The following is a 17,397-nucleotide window of genomic DNA, read 5'->3' on the forward strand; positions in this document are numbered from 1 at the left end:
GTCTTCAGTTGTGGATCATAACAGTTTTTCAGCTTGAAGCTGCATGCTGTTTATGATCATTTGTTTCTTATTTTACACGTGTCCTTTGTTGATCTTATAATACAACTGCATACAAAATTCGCAGCTTTAGACATAAAAGAAGCATAGGCATCATTACCATGGACAGTTTTGTCCACTCCAGTTTGTCCACTATTAACTTGCATTACAGTAAATACATGTATTTCATCCTCAAGTGATGAATCTCAATTTGCGGTTTGTGAGCTTTTTGAATGTTGCATTTATTTTTATTATTTTTATGCCATGTAAATGTTAGAATTGTCAAAAAACATGACTGATGATGTCCCAAAATATTTGAATAAACTTACCAAATATTTCCACACTTCTGATTTATATTCACAAATATAAAGCTGATATTTCTTAATAAAAATTAAGTTAGAGCAGAACTTATGTACACTAAGTGAAAATGTTACCTCTGGTCTAGACCAACATCATGCATAATGTTAATTTGCTACACTGTAAAAAAATCCAATTAAAAAACAGTAACAACAGCTGGGGTGCCAGAAAAAGTAAAATTATGTTTATGGTAAAGTAAAATTGCATTTTTATAATGTTATTTCACACCAACCTTCAAAATAAAATTGTTATTAAAATGTTGTGAATTTACATTTTTTTTCAGTGTACTGTATTCATTTATTTATAAATCTACAGTATAACATCCAGACATAAGTCAAAGATGGGAGATGAAGATCACATTTTTTATTGGCGCATACAAAATTCATTTATGCAAATTAATAATTATTCCTTTAAAATATTGTGTAAGAGAATTTAGTATTGCATCAAATCTAAAAAAAGTGCTGAGAAATGAAACCAAATGATTTGTTGATATCGTAGTTTTAACATGTTATATTCACAAGAAAAGCATTTGCCATATACATACATAACATCACAACCAGCATCTGTAGAACCCTTCCCGCTCCACCATCACAATTTTTCTCTCCATCACCCAATGATTGACAAACTGACACCCGTGTAATAGAATAAAAAAGCTTTGACTTGAGGTCACGCTCTATATTCAATAGTGTTGTGTAAATCACTTTGAATAATCCAAATTTAACAATTTGCCACTTTAGCATTTTTTACGTATTCTTCAAAAGGCATCTAATCACCTCTGGCCTATAAAACTCTGAGATAAAAAAAAACTCAAGTGGCCATGTTAGCAGAAACAGTGTTCATTTGGAGAAAGTATTGTGCTACTTCTAAGGTCTGAATCCGTGAACTAAAGAAACAAGAGTTTCGTCAGCTGTTGACTTTCTCCTTTCTCTCATAATCTATGAGGTGTTTTGTTTGTTTCCGTTTCTCTCATTCTTTATCACTCTTCCTCTATCTTTTCGCCTCTATTGAATCTCTCTCAATTGCTTAGTGAATGACAGTTTGGTCTATAAACGTGTGTTTGTGTTCTCTCAGGCTGCTCTCGAGGGCCTAGTCCTCTTACAATGGGGGCACAGGACACACTACCTGTGGCCGCAGCTTTCACAGAGACTGTGAGCGCTTTCTTCAAAGGAGCTGATCCTAATAAGTACGTATACTATCTTTACAAAACTCCTTTAATAAATTTTTTTATAAAATAAGGTCAATTTTACTGGTCATAATGACAAGCAAAACCTCATGGGGAAATTATCCTCCTGAATTGATTTATTTCCCTATAATGACTGATTGACCAATCAGAAACAAGTGTTCCAGAAAGCAAAGTGAAGTATTCGCAGTAACCTGTTGATTCAAACATAAAATGCTCTATTTAACCTTTTTTATCTACGCTTTTCTTTCCATTTCTTTCTTTCACCCTGTTAAAATATTTAAAATATCTCCTGTTACAATAGTTGCGATGTTTTTCCACACTGACCAAACTCATTAGGTTTCATAATGTTGATTTCTAAGGTGTGTGGTGAAGATCACAGGAGAGATGGTGTTGTCCTTCCCGGCGGGCATCACTCGGCATTTTGCAAATAACACCTCACCTGCTGTGCTAACCTTCAGCATAAACAACTACAGTCGCCTGGAGCACGTCCTCCCTAACCCCCAGTTACTGTGCTGGTAATAACTTTCATCTCCCACCCGCCCCAGTCCAACTTTCACAAACTTTAAGCTATATTAAAATCTGCAATTTGGGAATCACATCAATGATTGATATGGCTTATGTGAAGGAAAAAGCAGAAATGTTTTATAACAAAAAAGCTGATATAAAGCGAGTAGAATTGAAGTCGATGTAGGAACTACATGCACGAGTAAAATTTGAACTATGTATGCAATCATTATACACTGATGACTGAATAATATGCATTTGATAAAGAAAGTAATTACCAAGAATGGAGTTAAAAGCAAATCTACTTCAGTTTCTTGACTTATCACATCTCAATATGAGCGTTGTTGAGTGTGGTATGAGTGATGTTCAGTATTCACTAGGGGGCGGTATCTTACAGAAACATTTGACATTTTGTTGTTTATGTGGTAATACAGTCAAGCTTGATCTAAATATTGAATGCCCTTTCATATGTCCCACAGTGACACGACACAGTCCAATCCAAACTCAAAAGAGTTCTGGGTGAACATGCCAAACCTGATGACACATTTAAAGAAGGTGGCTGAGCAGAAACCACAAGCAACATACTACAATGTTGACATGCTGAAGTATCAGGTTAGAACGTCAAATTAACATTTTGTTTATATGCATGGTGTTTCATTTTAATGAAAATGAGGGTATCTACAATTAAATGCCAAAATACCAACACGTGTATATATATATATATATATATAAAGGATAAAAGTGCTTTATTCTCCATTTGAAAAGTTAATAAGTATCCTTATGCACTTATTTTTCTCTTCAGATTACTGTATGCATGATTATATGATTAGTCGCATTCTCTTTTCATTTAGCATTGTTTATGTATAACTATTCATCGATTTGCCGCTAGAGGCTGGCTCCAAAAAAGAGTAGAATCTCATTGAGCCGATGTTAAAATGGCCAACTTTACAGCCTAAAAAACATGTTTACAGCCTGGTACAAAATTATTTTGGTCTATATAGGTAATTTGCCCTACATGACAATTGTGGGGGGGGGTGAAATCTTTTATAACTCATCCGTTTAGATTATATTAAGATTTAATTAACTGGATCATTAAGGGCGTGCCCACTTGAGTGACAGGTGTCCATTTAGCTGTCACATGCAAATTTTTTGTGTAGTTTCAAATTAACTTTTGTGTTTACCTCAAGAGTAAGCTGTAAACCGCTCTAAACGTTTAAATGTCAACCGCCAATACCTTGAGGTTGACGGGCGTGGTTTGTTTCAGCAACCAGGCACGTCAGCTCCACCCACGTCCTGTCTCTTTGCCCATTTTCGATTATCCGGGAGTGGCGCACGATGCCAAGATGGAAACGACCATCTCCACCTACTTTAGGCTAAAATTATACTATTCAAAAACCTATGGGTGACGTCACAGACACTACATCCATATTTTATAAAGTCTATGTTCACAACTCACATGCTGAGAGTTACTACAAGTGATTCTAGATTTGTCCTCACATGTGTCTTTCTGTCTGTGTGCATCAGGTGTTACCCAAAGGTCTACAGTCCACGCCTCTGAATCTGGCAGTGAGCTGGAAGTGTGAACCCACCAGCACTGATCTGAGGATAGACTACAAATACAACGGTGGGGCCATGACCACTCCTGTAGCTCTCAACAATGTTCAGTTTCTCATCCCAGTGGATGGAGGAGTCAGCAAACTACAGGCTGTGCTTCCCCCAGCTGCCTGGTGAGAGATCAATGATGGGACTCCTTTCTAACAACTGTATGTCTAATGAACTCTAGTTAGGTGTAGTGAAAAATGGGCTTGCACTTGATCTGATGTTAAAATCCTAAATTGTAGAAGTCTAAAATGTGTGAGTTTGGCATGTGGATTATAGGCCCACAAGGGCTCTGGTTTGGAGGCTCCAATTGGAGGCTGTATCTTATTTTTAATTTTTTTAAGAAAATTGATATGTTCAAAAATTGAAATTATGATTATAAATTATACCTGAAAACTAAACTTTCTACTCCTTTAACATTTGTGGGTGTCTGGTTAACCCGGGCCATAATTCTGGATATTTTGATGATTATTGTGATTTCTTTTGTTAGTTTATCTCAGTTTTCTATATTTTTTTTACAGGAATGCAGAGCAGCAGAGAATCTTGTGGAAAATTCCAGATATTTCACAAAAGTCCGAAAACGGTGGTGAGATTCACGATCCCTGTAGAACATTGTATAAACTGCATCTTTAAGCTTTTCTATAAAATGTTTCGCAATTTTATTACTCTTAACATATCAATTTCAGTTTCTCATTTATTTCTGTTTACTTTTTTCTTGTCCGTCCCAAGGAGTGGGATCTCTACTGGCTCGCTTCCAGCTTACCGAGGGTCCCAGTAAACCCGCCCCAGTGGTTGTGCAGTTCACCAGCGAGGGCAGCACTCTATCAGGCTGTGACATTGAGCTAGTTGGCCTTGGATATCGCTTTTCTCTCATCAAGAAGAGATTTGCAGCAGGTAATTTCAATGCATTAAGCTGATTTCTGCGATCAGTTTTTTTTCCGTAAAACCTTACAAATAATGGAAACTAATGGAGATTTTTGTATTTACATTTCTCAGGAAAATACCTGGCAGACATCTGAACAACATGATCCATTCAAGTCTGCATATTTTGGACCAATTACGAATATTAAGAACACAGGACAGATCACGACCCTGAACCGTACTTGACCTAATGGATAAACCTTTATAGATGTACAACACAGGTGGACCTCCCACACTCCAGCAGTATTAAATGAGTTGCATTATAAAATTGTGGACCGTTTTAGGATGTACTTCTTTATATCCGTGAACTGTACTCACATCCGTATACAGCAGTTAAACAGCCTGGGTTTGTTTGTAAGGTTTAGCCTCTTTTCTGTCCAATGTGTCGTTGGCTGTGCCTAACTGAACCTGAATTCTCTGTATCCCTATCCAAATGTGGTACTAAAAATGTATTGTTTTTATTACTCTATGCATTAGATTTGTCTAAGGTTTCACAGTTTTAAAACAAGGTAGAAAAAGTCAACCTGGTTGAAAAAAGAAGCTGACTCTGCCTGAACATGCTGTCAGAGAGATGAGCCTCTCTGCCACTAGATGGCGCTATATTATTGCATGTAGTATGACGTCTGCACCTGATTTGGTTTTGTTCATGGTTCATTAGTCATACAAATTTACTTCAGGAATTTCACATTTAATTCGTACATTCAGGTGTGATTTATTATTTGGAAAAAAATAGAAATTTTACTTTGTCGGAATTTGTAGATAGCCTCAAGTTTCCTGCTTGCAATAGACACCCCAAAACAATTTTCCTAAACACGAAATGTCATTTTAAATTAATAATATATATCTTGAAAGCCGTTCAGTGTTTTCTTGTATTGTTATATAGCCTCAGAGTACATGACATCATTCTATTTTTATTTATTCATCGTTGTAAAAAAGTTAAACTGTATATGAATAGACTTTGAATGGCATCACAATTTAGGACTTTTGGTTATTTGTGTAGTTGGTAAAACTGTGTACAGTATATTGCTGAGGTATAATTTTTAAATTTATTTCAGATCTAATTTTTTAACTCGTGCAACAGAAAACAAAGCTATATATGGGGTGGGGAAACATTTAAAAGAGAAACAGAAGCGGGATACTGTAGATGCATCAAGCTTAATGTTATTACAGTGTTATGTATAGCAGCACTATTAGTTGAAACTGGATTGTCAGCTTGAATTCTTTTGAAATTCACGCACATGTGTTTGGATTCAGACTCTCCCCCCCATAGCACCCCGAAGCCCAAGCATGAGCCCGCATCCAGTCAACCCTGCGCCTTATTTTGCAAATGGTAACGGTCTCTGTGAGATGACGAGGTTTTCGAGTGGTTAAATGACCAAATCGCTTTTTCCCCCTTTCGTTATGTGTATATCCAGAATCGTCCTTTAAGAGAAAAATAGTAAGCTGCATATTTTTTAAATGTTTAAACTTATGAATAAAGTGAATTTCTTGTGGAAAAAAGAAAAGAAAAAAACACTGTGTTACTGTTTAACTTCCCAGATGCTCTGATGTTTAATGTCAAGAACAAAAATGTTGGTTACATGGATCTTTGACTGTGTGTAGATGTTGTGATGGCTTGGAGAGAATACTGGTGCTTCGTGATTCATAGGTTTGTTCCCATTTGCATTTCATGTTTTCGAATGAGCGGTTGTGTCACATATTTTCTGACCACTAAAGGGTTTTTATTGCACTGAGTTAAATCGAAGAAAAAATCCTATGAATTCACATTTGTGTAGTGTATAATCAGTACGTCTACATGGTTAAAGTGAAACGTCAGTCGGATGCTCAGAAGAAGTGAGAAAACTGTTTGCGAATGCATTAGTGTGAAGATATGTATCTGTGAGAGTGAGAGTTTGTGAGGGTGTGTGTGTGTGTGTGTACATGCTTGTCTGGTAACCGTAGATCATCTCTTCCCATCAACATGTGCAAGCTGTGTTTGTACAAATAATGTTAAAGATCTGAGACACCGAGATTACTTTGCTCTTTCCAAAACAATAAAATATATAAGCCTGAGTATACTGTATGCAATGTGTGATTTATGTTTTTGATATTTCTACAAAACTCTTCGTTGTAAAATTGGGGGTCAGAGCGAAATATTGTGATATAACTTGGAAATTTCCAAAATCTGCACAAAATGAGGCACCTGACACACTTATTTAAAAATGATTATTAAAAAATTATTGTTAATGAATTAGATATCATGAACGTATAATTAAATTATTTCTCAATAGGGTTTCTAATAACATATTTAAATTATATTGATATTAAAATAGACTTTACGTTTAGTTATATTATAAATTGTCAATATAAAAAATATATATAGATAATATTGTTTTGTGAATAATTATCAGTAGGGCCTGTTGTTCACTATTCATGTTAATTCATAAGTCATTGTTATAAATTCTGTTGTTGCATATAGTCACGTCCTTCTGAAACCTCAGATGTCCAAATTCACAGTACTTTAAAAATAATTAAAAACTGTGTTGACTAACACTTTTTATTGGTTAGATATTTGCAAATCCAAGTGGAATACATAAAGGGTGACTAATAATAATGATTTATGACAAAAAATTAAAATCAGGAAATATAGAGATACGAGGTTTCAGAAGGACAGCAGCGATATGATAAAATTGTGTCTGATTAAGTAGAAATTAACATTAACAAAGAACAATAAATGCGGTGTGATTGTTTGTTCGTGTTAACTCATGTGCATTAAAACCTTTATGTGTAAAGCATAAACAGCAAGAAAAGAAACAATATTTGCATATGCTACAATATTTATTGACAAAGTTTGCGAAATACAAACACTTCTACACATTAAAAGGCTTGATTGCTGCTTTTCACATTGCAACATCACTTTAAAAACAGAGTGGTTAGGCTATAAAACATGATGTAAACACGTAATCTCTATCAACTGTCATATCACATGAATTAAAACACTGTACACTGTATAGAGAAGCCTTCCTAATCACATTTTATGAATACGGAACTGAATGTGAAAGAAAACACACATATAAAAATGGAAAGGCAGTCCTCAGCAGAGAAACGAAAGGTCACTCTTCTTACAGCCAACCTGACAGCAGATGTTTGTCATTACATTATTTATGTCTCGTCTGGTCAGGTCAGATCCCACAGCCTCACTAAGATCTTCAGTACTGCTCGGATCTCCATTGAAAAGCCCTGCATGTCAAACACACAAGTATACGTCATCATTTATACAATTATGTTATACATCACAATCTAGCACTAGCAACATTGTGAAACTGTGCAAAGCATTTAAACTTTCCATGGAAAGGCTGTTATATATTTTTTCGTTGATTTAAATGACTTTTGTCCCATTTTAAATCAGTTATATGTTATAACAAGATACTGTTGTTTTTTTGTAATAACACTTGATAAATTACATGTTTGCAGACCCATGAATAGGACATCGGAGTTCTCTGTTTTAACTCAACTAGTGTTTGAGTCTAATGGGAATGTAATACCACCAGACGTTGTTTATCTGTTGACTGGAGAAGACTTGAGCGCAATGATAACAGAATGTAATACAATTAAAGCAGTGTTCTGTAAAATATCAGCAGGCTTGAGAAAGAGGAAGAGACACTTGGATCTGTCTTAAATCAAACAATTATCAGCAATTACACAGAAAACATCATGCATTACCTTTTTTTTATATTCATTAGTAGTCGGAGATAACAGGGCAGTATTTTTACAGATAATACATTTATATATATATAGAGAAAATCCTTATTTTATGCTCAAAAACTATTCTGAACATTTTTTGCACAATAAGAATAATTATAATAATTATTGTTTCATTTATTGGTATAATGGGTATTATTATAGCAGTAGTAGTATTTTTTATGTAATTTTTTATTATTATTAAAAATAATATATTTTATTTCTGTGTAAAATACCCCAATAATTGTTTTTTAATTCACATGAAAGACAAATCATATTCACCTAGATGGTAACATATTACTGTAACTGTACTGTTACTGTAAATAGCACTATGCTTTTACATGAACATAAATTGAACATGAATAAACAATATTTTAAAATCATTATAAATGGTATACTTTTAAATACATTAATACATTAAAACCTGTACATAAAAGTAATGAAAATGCTTCTATGCTGTGAATAAATGATAATAAATTCCTAATATATAAAGTCAATCTTATGCAAATACATATTTTTCTTTTTCGGAAATGACACCTACAATAACCACAACAATAGCATGTATTTATATAACGGTAGAACTCACTTGACTCTTCTTCCATATCCTGCGGACTGCTCAACCTCCTCCACCTAGAACCCCCACAGGTGTAGACGACCGCCCGGATGAACTCTCGGCCACACAGCTTGACGGTCTTTACCTCCGCCTGCACATGAGACACGCTACACACAGCCCACAGCAGCAGAACTGGCAGCAACAACGTTGGAGCATGCAGCATTTTCATCGTGGCTTGAATGAACTCACTCCTATTCTACCCTCAGGTTTTCCAACTTCTGTCAACCTCTCTTAAGTCCAGCTCTCGTGTGATCTGCTCATGAGACGTGATCCCATTTATGGTGGCATTTTTGCGCTGGATCATACCGTCCTGTCCAAACCCCACCCTTAAATCAAACAACTTTACATTTACGATTGTTTCCAATGAACAGTGCGTGATGTCAAAACAAAGAGCAACAGGTATTTAGGTGCTTTACTGCCCCAATCTGGAATTAAATTACATCCTATGGGACGAGCCGTTGTCTCAAAACATCTTCAGTTTAATGGTATCAGTGCAGTGATATTCTTCTAAATGAATGGATAATCTAGTCACATAAAGACCAGCACTACTCCCCGAGCAAAACAGATGTCCACTGTTTGCTGATTTGACCATCAAATTTTGTTACCTTAAATCTAGATGCCTTATAAGAAAAGAGACTGCAAATGAGCAAAATAGCTATAAATAAGTCATAATGGTTTTATGGCTGAAGTTCACCCTGAGATGGTTATCGGGGTGATATATGAGGACAAAATGACAACTGGGTTATCAGATTTTAACTTTATTTTAAATACAATAAAACTACCCAAAATACTAACTAAAAATATGATATTGTTGTGCCGTGGATAGAAACACAAATTCCTTATAAAAATGTGTTTCTAATGTATTCATAGTGACATGGATAAACAATACAGACAGGGTCCGTTTCCTGCTATTACATTTTATAAGCTCTCTGGTTTATTTGCTTATATCAGTTGAGTCGAATCTTCAAGCTAAACTGTTTGATTTGCACTAAAACGCTCAGATAAGAGGAGAATTCTGAGAAGTTACAGAGAACAATAGTTCAGTAATGACAGTCATTTGTAGAAGTGTGATGTGGTTCAGATGTCGCAGTTAAAGTGTAATGTGTGTAGGACGAGCAGGAACTCTCTCCATTAACATAGAACACATATTTAACTTGACGGTACTGGGATTGTGAGAACCCTGAAAAGCAATTTAAAATACTGCACAACCACTGTTTTGCTAAAAGGTTTGGTTCATTTGTTTGAAATATTTGGGGTGAATTTACTACACATAGTTGTTGTTAAATGTCATTCTTAGGTTTAATATTGAGGATCAAATCAATCGATTCAACCCTCCGTGTTATATGGGTACCAAAGGAAATTTTATAATCTAGAAAAAAACGTGAAACGCTATAAAAAGGCTATAAAAACACAGACTAAGACAATTGAACTCAATAGAAGGTAAAGGGAAAGAAAAAATGAAAGATAACAAAAAAGACAACAGACATGATTACATATTGTATTCAGAGGTGACTGGCTAGTGTGAACTGAATGATGTCCTCCAATGCATCTGCCTGTTGAAGGACATAAATGCATTAACTTCTTGTTGAGCAATCCTGTCACATACAGTAGTATGACTGCATGTAATAGACTACTATAAAACTTCTCTATATGGTTGGTATTTCACAATATTTAAACTGTAAAAATAAAAATTCAATGAGTTTGATGTTTCACGTCGTACCTGTGTGCTGTCTCCTGCAGTGAAGTTCTTCAGTTTGTAAACACTGACCTGTCCCTCACTGTCCCCAACCAGAACACAGTCTGTCTCAGGGGTGAACAGCAGAGTGGACGGATTCACTCCTGGACTGCTCATGCTTACAATGATCGGGTCCAGACTGGTGAAAATGTGAATAAAAACATTTAGTTCTTAAAGTAATAGTTCGCCCTAAATTGAAAGTGCTGTTATCAGTTATTCACTCTTGTGTCGTTTCTAACCTGTACGCTTTTTTTGAAGAATGATGGTAACTGAACAACAGCGGTACCCATTCACTTCTATTGTATAGACACAAAGTCAATGGGTACTGTTGTTTGGTCAACAACATTCTTCAAAATATCTTCTGGTCATGAGAAGAATGAGAAGAATGGGAGATTGTCTTAAAGAAATCTGTCAACAAAATGTTTTTTTAGCGCAAGATCTTACATGCTGACTTTTAGGTCCCAGATCTCCACCCGGCTGTCACTGACTGCTCCAAACACAGTGGCACAGTGCGGAGACCACACAACATCATACAAGGCCTTCTGACCGGAGGTCAAACTTAAGACAGGTGTGCACAGATCCTGCTTCCACAGTTGAATGCTCCAGTCTGAGGAACAGCTTAGGAAAACATCTGGATTGAACGGTGACCACGTTATCTTATAGACAGAACCCTTGGAAGAGATATGAGGTAAGGAGAAATGCTCTGTGTTTGGGAAAATTTAGTAAAAAGAAAAGTCCGGAACATACTTTGTGGGCTTGATATGTATCCAAGAATTGCTCACTATAGGAATAAGAGCACTTGTGAATTTCACCTTCCTCTGTTCCAGCCAGGTAGACATTTGAATCCTGAAAGTAAAACACAATGAGAGAATACCAGAATGAAAGATCTTTCGAATGCTGGATGTTTTGTGAGATACTGCATATTAAAACAATCCTGCACTCCTTGTATGACTCACCTTAGGATGGAAATCAAAACACGGGCCTGAAGCCAGACGTGAGATCAATACTTCACACCGGTTTTTAGGTGTATTCGCTTTTGTGCTTGTCTCGCTTCTGTCTTTGGTTCTCCTCAGTTTCATCAGGTCTAACAGACAAATGACAGTAGAAATATAGAAATTGAGCGATTTCTACACTCAAAAAAAGAGATATTTCCTGCTTGTTCAATTTACTTAACTTTCTTAAGTTAAATCAACACAAGTTTTGAAAAATTTGGTCACAACATGACTTTTTTACGTTTAGTCATATAACCGAATCCATTCATGTTGGGACAACATAAAGGAGTTGTGCTGTCTTAACATAAAATAGCTATAACTGGGCAGAGGACTTATATTTCCCAGCATGCTTTGCGTTTAACTGCATTTCCAAGTGAAAAAGATAAAGACAGACTAATAATAATGATTTATGACAAAAAAAAACATGAAATATGGAGATAAGAGGTTTCAGAAGGACAGCAGCGATATGTTAAAAATGTATATGAATAAGCAGAAATTAACATTAACAAAGAACAATAAATGCGGCGTGATTGTCTGTTTGTGTTAACGCTTGAGTTCTTTTTGAAAGTTATTTTCTTAAATAAGCGTTATTTTATGCATTTTTCAGTAAAAAGAAAGCCTTGATAGTGTTTAATATTAACTTATCTTTAAGGTTTTGAATATTTTATTATATTTTTGAGTTTGGTGGTTACCATTGTTTAGAAAAGCGTTGCCTTTGGTTACAATCCTTTCTTTGCAATTCTGTGGAGTTCTATTGACTCAATATCTTCTTATTGAAGTTAAAATAAATAATGTCTAATTAATGTTAAAAAATGTATATTTTTTTAAAAGTTGAACACATAATTTTAGATTAATGTAGGTAAGACACAAATTAATTTAATCAAGACTACTAAAAAAATATTTTGTTGGAGAAATTGTAATTCAATTTCGTGGAAATGTTTTCCTTAATTTAATTAAGATCGTTCAACAACCTTTTTTTGAGTATTGTAGCAAAAACTCATTTTTGTTGTCGTGTAAAGATCACGAAAGGTTTATATCTACTTATATATACATATATATATTTCAAATTGAAATGAAACGAATGTAAAACAAATGTTTACAGTATTAAAATGTAAAATGTGTAATGTAAAACAAAATAAAACAAATTCAAACAAGAGCTATTTTTAGTTCGCTTATCAAATTTAAGAAAATTTATCACGAAGCTTGAAATCTCTATGGTATTATTTTATTTGATCATTACCAGTGCGTTTCATGCCTTTGTGGAGAAACCACTTGCTGATTCGTCCATCAGCTGACACAGAAATCAATGTCTCTTCTTTATCCTCACTTGACCGTCCTTTCTCATGATCAATCCATCTGAGCTGCCACACTGGACCCATGTGCGTGTTGGCCGAGTCACTTTGATAGAGAGAAACAGGAGTGAGGTCACTATGCATTCAGAACACCGTCTGCAATACAGATTTTGAATTTGTACATGCATTCTCAATGCATTCATCTGACATCATTCATTTAAATAGGACTGAAAAATGTATATAAGTATTGCTCAGAACTTGTTTTTTTAATTTTGTAATAAATTAATAATTTACATTTAGGTTTTACAGCGCAGTGCTTCTCATTTGGTTTTGCAACACAGTCATAAAAACGGTTGCAAAACAAGACAAATGTTCTTATAATAAAATTGATTTATTTGGCCATGAACTAGATTGGTTAAAAGGATATGCCAAACACAGATCCTGTGAATATTTACAAGAAGAATGTTTCTCCCTTTACTGTAGTTACTGTATTTATTTATTTAGCCATACTTACTAAATACAATTTTTTGTATTTTATTATTTGTATTTAACACTATACTGTATGTAATACTTGTATGCCAAACCCACCAGTTTAGAAGCACTCTTTTACAGTAACTGTACATAAATATCATGTAACTTCAAAACTGAGAATAGAAAACCCCACAGCTCCACCTTCTGTCAATAATGGCTCCTTCCTCTGTGCTCTGTACGTTATAGATGGAAATGCTGCCATCATACATTCCCACAGCTAGCTGACTGGCATTATTAGATGAGAAATCCAGAGCAGTTACTCCGCTGTCACAATGAAAGATCCGCTGGGGCCACTGAAACACATGAACATTTCAGCAATATTCAACTAAATTACTGAAAATTTTGTATAGCAATATTTGTTTAGACTTGTCTTTTTTAAATATGCATCATTATGTTTGATATGAAGAGTACCGTAGGGTTCTTTAAAGACCAGCAGCACACAAGTCCAGAGTTCTGATCTTTGAAATCAAACTGTCCATATCCCACAGCAAGAAGATCCTATAAGAACCCATAAGGTGGGAAGGCTAAAGCATTAGATACAATATTAAAAAATATAATAAATAAAACTGAACAACTGTGTGTTGGAAAGAGGGATAGTACCAGGTTTCTCTTGTTCCACGCCATACTGCTGACATTACGGCCCATGGTGAGGTCACAACTGAAGGCCCACTGGTGCTCCAAGAATGGACCCAAGGGCTGTTCTGTCCAACTCTCCTCTTCTACCTCCATTTTTGTCCACACATAGTCTGGATCTAAATAAAAACAGCCTTGCTGATGGACGGTCTCCAAAATAGCTACTTTACAGGAAATCAAAAAATGATGATTTATGTAATGATTGAACGTTGAATATTTTAAGTTGGCAAGCTCTTTTCTCTATTTTTAATTGGTTAAATATTTGCAAAACCCACAGACAAACATGAAGGGTGACCAATAATAATGATTAAAGAAAAAAGGAAAAATAAATAGAGATCATGAGATCAGTCCACAAACAAAGCTATTGTATGTCTCCTTTATTCACTAATCGTATGAACTGCTTATATTGAGCTTTTCGGTGTGAACGTTGCTTTTAATTTGATCTGTGCTCATATTTAAGACAAAGAAAAGGCATTACCCTCTAAGACCGGCAGCTGTCTGTATGCAGCAAGCTTAGGCTGGAAGATATTCTCCAGAACCACCCTCTCCATCACAGCCAGATCATGCTTGAATTTATCAGATTGTAAAATCAGCTCAGGGTCTGGCTCCTCCTTCCCCAGGGGCACAGAGACTTCCAGTTCAATAGAGCTCAAGTCACTGCCTAAAATGAAAGCAAGGTGGAAAAGAAATGTGTCAATCATGTTCATCACATAAAGGATCTACTGATGTGCCTTGAGAGGGTGGTTATGATTTTTATAATAATCACCTATACTGATCATAGACACAATATTGCTGGAGTCTTTAGGGTGGGTTTGAAGACTCACAGAAGACACATCTGGGACAACAGCCTTGTGTTGTTCTAAAGGTATCGCAATGTCTTCCTCGACCTCTCCACTTCCACTACAGAAAGAATCATACATGTCCCAGAGGGTGGACATGACAGCTGCACAGGGATTCAAAGAATACGAAACTGTAATTTTCTGTATTACTATACATATTTAACATATCTGTTACAATTTTTTATGTATTTATCTAACACAAGAGTATGTCTTTATTAGGACAATTTAAATGCATTCATGTGTAGATACTTCACCTTTGTCTACCATGGTAACCGTCTCACTTTGGACCTCCTTTGTCTTTTCCGCATCATTGAACGTCTGCATTGACCGCTCCACGTATTTATCATTGCCCTGTCTATTTTTACACAATTCTATGTACGCTTTGTTTCTCTCCCTTTAAAAAAAATAGATAGCATTTATGGCAAATCAGCCCCAAGTAAGTGTCACATTAAAAAAGAAATACTAAGAGGTAGTGTAAATATGGTTTCATTGTATGTTGTGGTATGAAATATATAGTAGGAGGATCGTATGGTTTAAAATAGCAATAATGGCTTATTTGTCAGTTTAGTAAAAAGATTCTAGAAACAATAAACAGAATACAACAAAATCAAATCCCATCTGGATTTTGAATATAACCGGGAACATATCTTGTCCTTCTGAGACCTCAAATGTCCAAATTTGCTGTTTCTCGGGAAATAGATAAAACACTGTATGTTCTGAATGATTATAGCGTGTTGTCAAATTTGACAAGCACTTTTTAATACTTTTACTGGTTCGATTTTGATTTACAGAACCTAACATGAAGGGTGACTAATAATAATGATTTTTGACAAAAAAATAATGAAATGTGGAGATACAGGTTTCAAAAGGACAGCAGCGATATGATGATATGAAGAAGCTCGCTCTCACTTGACCGCCTCAGCGTTCTCCGAATCTGATGACACAGATACTGCAGGAATGTCTAACAGCCACATGGTCTCCGTCTCAGTGAGGTAACAATCCACCACAGTGTCCATCAGGACCTCCCCGACCTGCTCCATCACCTCTTCTTTACAACCTTGAACATCTGCATGAAGCAACCAGAATGAAGCATAGTGAAGGAGTGCAAAAAAAAAGTTAAAAAATAAAAGATATCCTTTTGATAAAAATGTTCTCTGTTGTGTAACCAAACTGCATATGGCAACTTGGCTAATGGAAATAAAAAAGGCAAAATACCCGAGGAACTATTGGACAGGTCATGTTTCGAGACATCCTCAGTTTCATTGTTCACCGATTCTGCTGTCGACTGGCTCGTTCTGGATGCTGAAATGCTCCCAAAAAAAGACCTTACATGACATCATTGATTATTTGTTACTATAGGGTAAAGTTATTTTACACAAAAAAGTATGTTTTAACTCTTTGTAGTATAGTTTTATGAGCAAAGTACTAGAAGACAGCTACCTTGAAAACGGTCCACCAAAGCTTGCATTCGTTTGAAAAGCCACCGAGAGAAAATCTGTCGTAGTACCCCATGATGTGTCATGCGTAGGGAATAGTTTGCCTTGTTTCGGTTGTGAAACCGCAGGATCGCCCTGATACAATGGCTGAGGTGTGACGTCCTGTCCCTTTTCATCTCGCAACTGGTTTGAAAGTAAAAAAAATGATGTTCAATTAATAACACAGAGAATAGAGTGCTATATGCAATAAAAAAACTGTTGTTAAACGGACAGTGTGTTTTGGGGTTTGGACAGAGCTCTTATCCAAGAGTTTAGCATCTTCTGTTGAACAAAAGCTCCTTCGGCTTAATAAAGTGCTGCTGCTCTTTGTGATGCTTTGATTTGCAGGGAATAATACGGATGACACATTCAGTGTTTTGGAAATTCTGAAACAAAGAAAGTTTGGTTTACAAGGTGATAATGTCTTATAAATATATGATAGAGAAAACATGAGAAGTTGACAAAAAAGATTTTAGGTTAAAATTCGCTAGTAACAGAAAGTGTGTGTATTTGACTTTGACTTGTATTATCATGTGGAATAACTTTTGCCTTGACTTACATCTGTAAATGGACAGACATTAAGTTTTACAGTAAAATTACAAATATCCCATGTAGTCATGTTTAATGATTTTATATTTAACGTGAAACCTGAGCATTCAGAATACCGATAGCACCGATGGTTTAGTATATTTAACATTTTAATATCCAGCTGAGTGGCAAGATGCCGTTTCATCCTGTAAAGTGGACACTTACTTGGACACTTTCAGAGCCGCTCTCCTCTGTTTGACTTTTGTGTTAGACATTATTCACACTTTCATATAAACAAGGTTAGCATGAAGTACAACAGTTCGGTTCTGATGTATCGTTTGAAATCACCTTAGAAACGGAGTAATGTTTTTGATTGGTCGCTTGTGGTTGTGATGTTTTTCAACTCCAGCACAGTAGATGGCAGTGTGGAGAACTAGTA

At 35.5% G+C, this 17,397-nt stretch overlaps 3 protein-coding genes across 14 annotated transcripts in view; 1 reads left to right on the forward strand and 2 right to left on the reverse strand.

Moving 5' to 3' along the window:
* sgip1a (SH3GL interacting endocytic adaptor 1a) overlaps window positions 1-6,655 on the forward strand; it is a 58,125-nt gene extending 51,470 nt beyond the window's left edge. For 9 of the 11 annotated variants that reach the window (XM_056749844.1, XM_056749843.1, XM_056749846.1 and 6 more), the window contains 7 exons: window positions 1,465-1,576; window positions 1,936-2,091; window positions 2,560-2,692; window positions 3,605-3,807; window positions 4,201-4,265; window positions 4,409-4,573; window positions 4,676-6,655. In XM_056749844.1, the coding sequence (XP_056605822.1) occupies window positions 1,465-1,576; window positions 1,936-2,091; window positions 2,560-2,692; window positions 3,605-3,807; window positions 4,201-4,265; window positions 4,409-4,573; window positions 4,676-4,698 (857 nt within the window). In that variant the 3' untranslated portion in view covers window positions 4,699-6,655. The remainder of the gene's footprint in view (window positions 1-1,464; window positions 1,577-1,935; window positions 2,092-2,559; window positions 2,693-3,604; window positions 3,808-4,200; window positions 4,266-4,408; window positions 4,574-4,675) is intronic. The other 2 variants (XM_056749845.1, XM_056749852.1) reach the window with 2 other exon arrangements.
* Window positions 6,656-7,673: 1,018 nt separating this feature from the next.
* On the reverse strand, window positions 7,674-9,132 carry insl5a (insulin-like 5a). The gene is made up of 2 exons (XM_056751181.1): window positions 8,907-9,132; window positions 7,674-7,819 (listed from the first exon to the last, which is right to left on the reverse strand). The coding sequence occupies exons 1-2, from the start codon at window positions 9,100-9,102 to the stop codon at window positions 7,674-7,676; spliced, it is 342 nt and encodes a 113-aa protein (XP_056607159.1). The 5' UTR covers window positions 9,103-9,132.
* A 543-nt stretch (window positions 9,133-9,675) lies between these two features.
* On the reverse strand, window positions 9,676-17,361 carry dnai4 (dynein axonemal intermediate chain 4). Of its 2 annotated transcripts, none has more exons than XM_056750829.1 (17): window positions 17,184-17,361; window positions 16,663-16,816; window positions 16,396-16,574; window positions 16,171-16,280; window positions 15,865-16,021; window positions 15,210-15,349; window positions 14,883-15,059; window positions 14,595-14,777; window positions 14,084-14,235; window positions 13,895-13,981; window positions 13,625-13,776; window positions 12,901-13,058; window positions 11,625-11,752; window positions 11,416-11,514; window positions 11,113-11,339; window positions 10,654-10,807; window positions 9,676-10,486 (listed from the first exon to the last, which is right to left on the reverse strand). In XM_056750829.1, the coding sequence occupies exons 1-17, from the start codon at window positions 17,231-17,233 to the stop codon at window positions 10,436-10,438; spliced, it is 2,358 nt and encodes a 785-aa protein (XP_056606807.1). In that variant the 5' UTR covers window positions 17,234-17,361; the 3' UTR covers window positions 9,676-10,435. The 2 variants fall into 2 exon arrangements, with proteins under 2 accessions (XP_056606807.1, XP_056606808.1); XM_056750830.1 differs by having other exon boundaries at window positions 16,171-16,257; window positions 17,184-17,306.
* Window positions 17,362-17,397: the final 36 nt, after the last annotated feature.

The sequence above is a fragment of the Triplophysa dalaica genome, chromosome 6 (genome assembly GCF_015846415.1).
Source record: "Triplophysa dalaica isolate WHDGS20190420 chromosome 6, ASM1584641v1, whole genome shotgun sequence".
Classification (NCBI taxonomy): domain Eukaryota; kingdom Metazoa; phylum Chordata; class Actinopteri; order Cypriniformes; family Nemacheilidae; genus Triplophysa; species Triplophysa dalaica.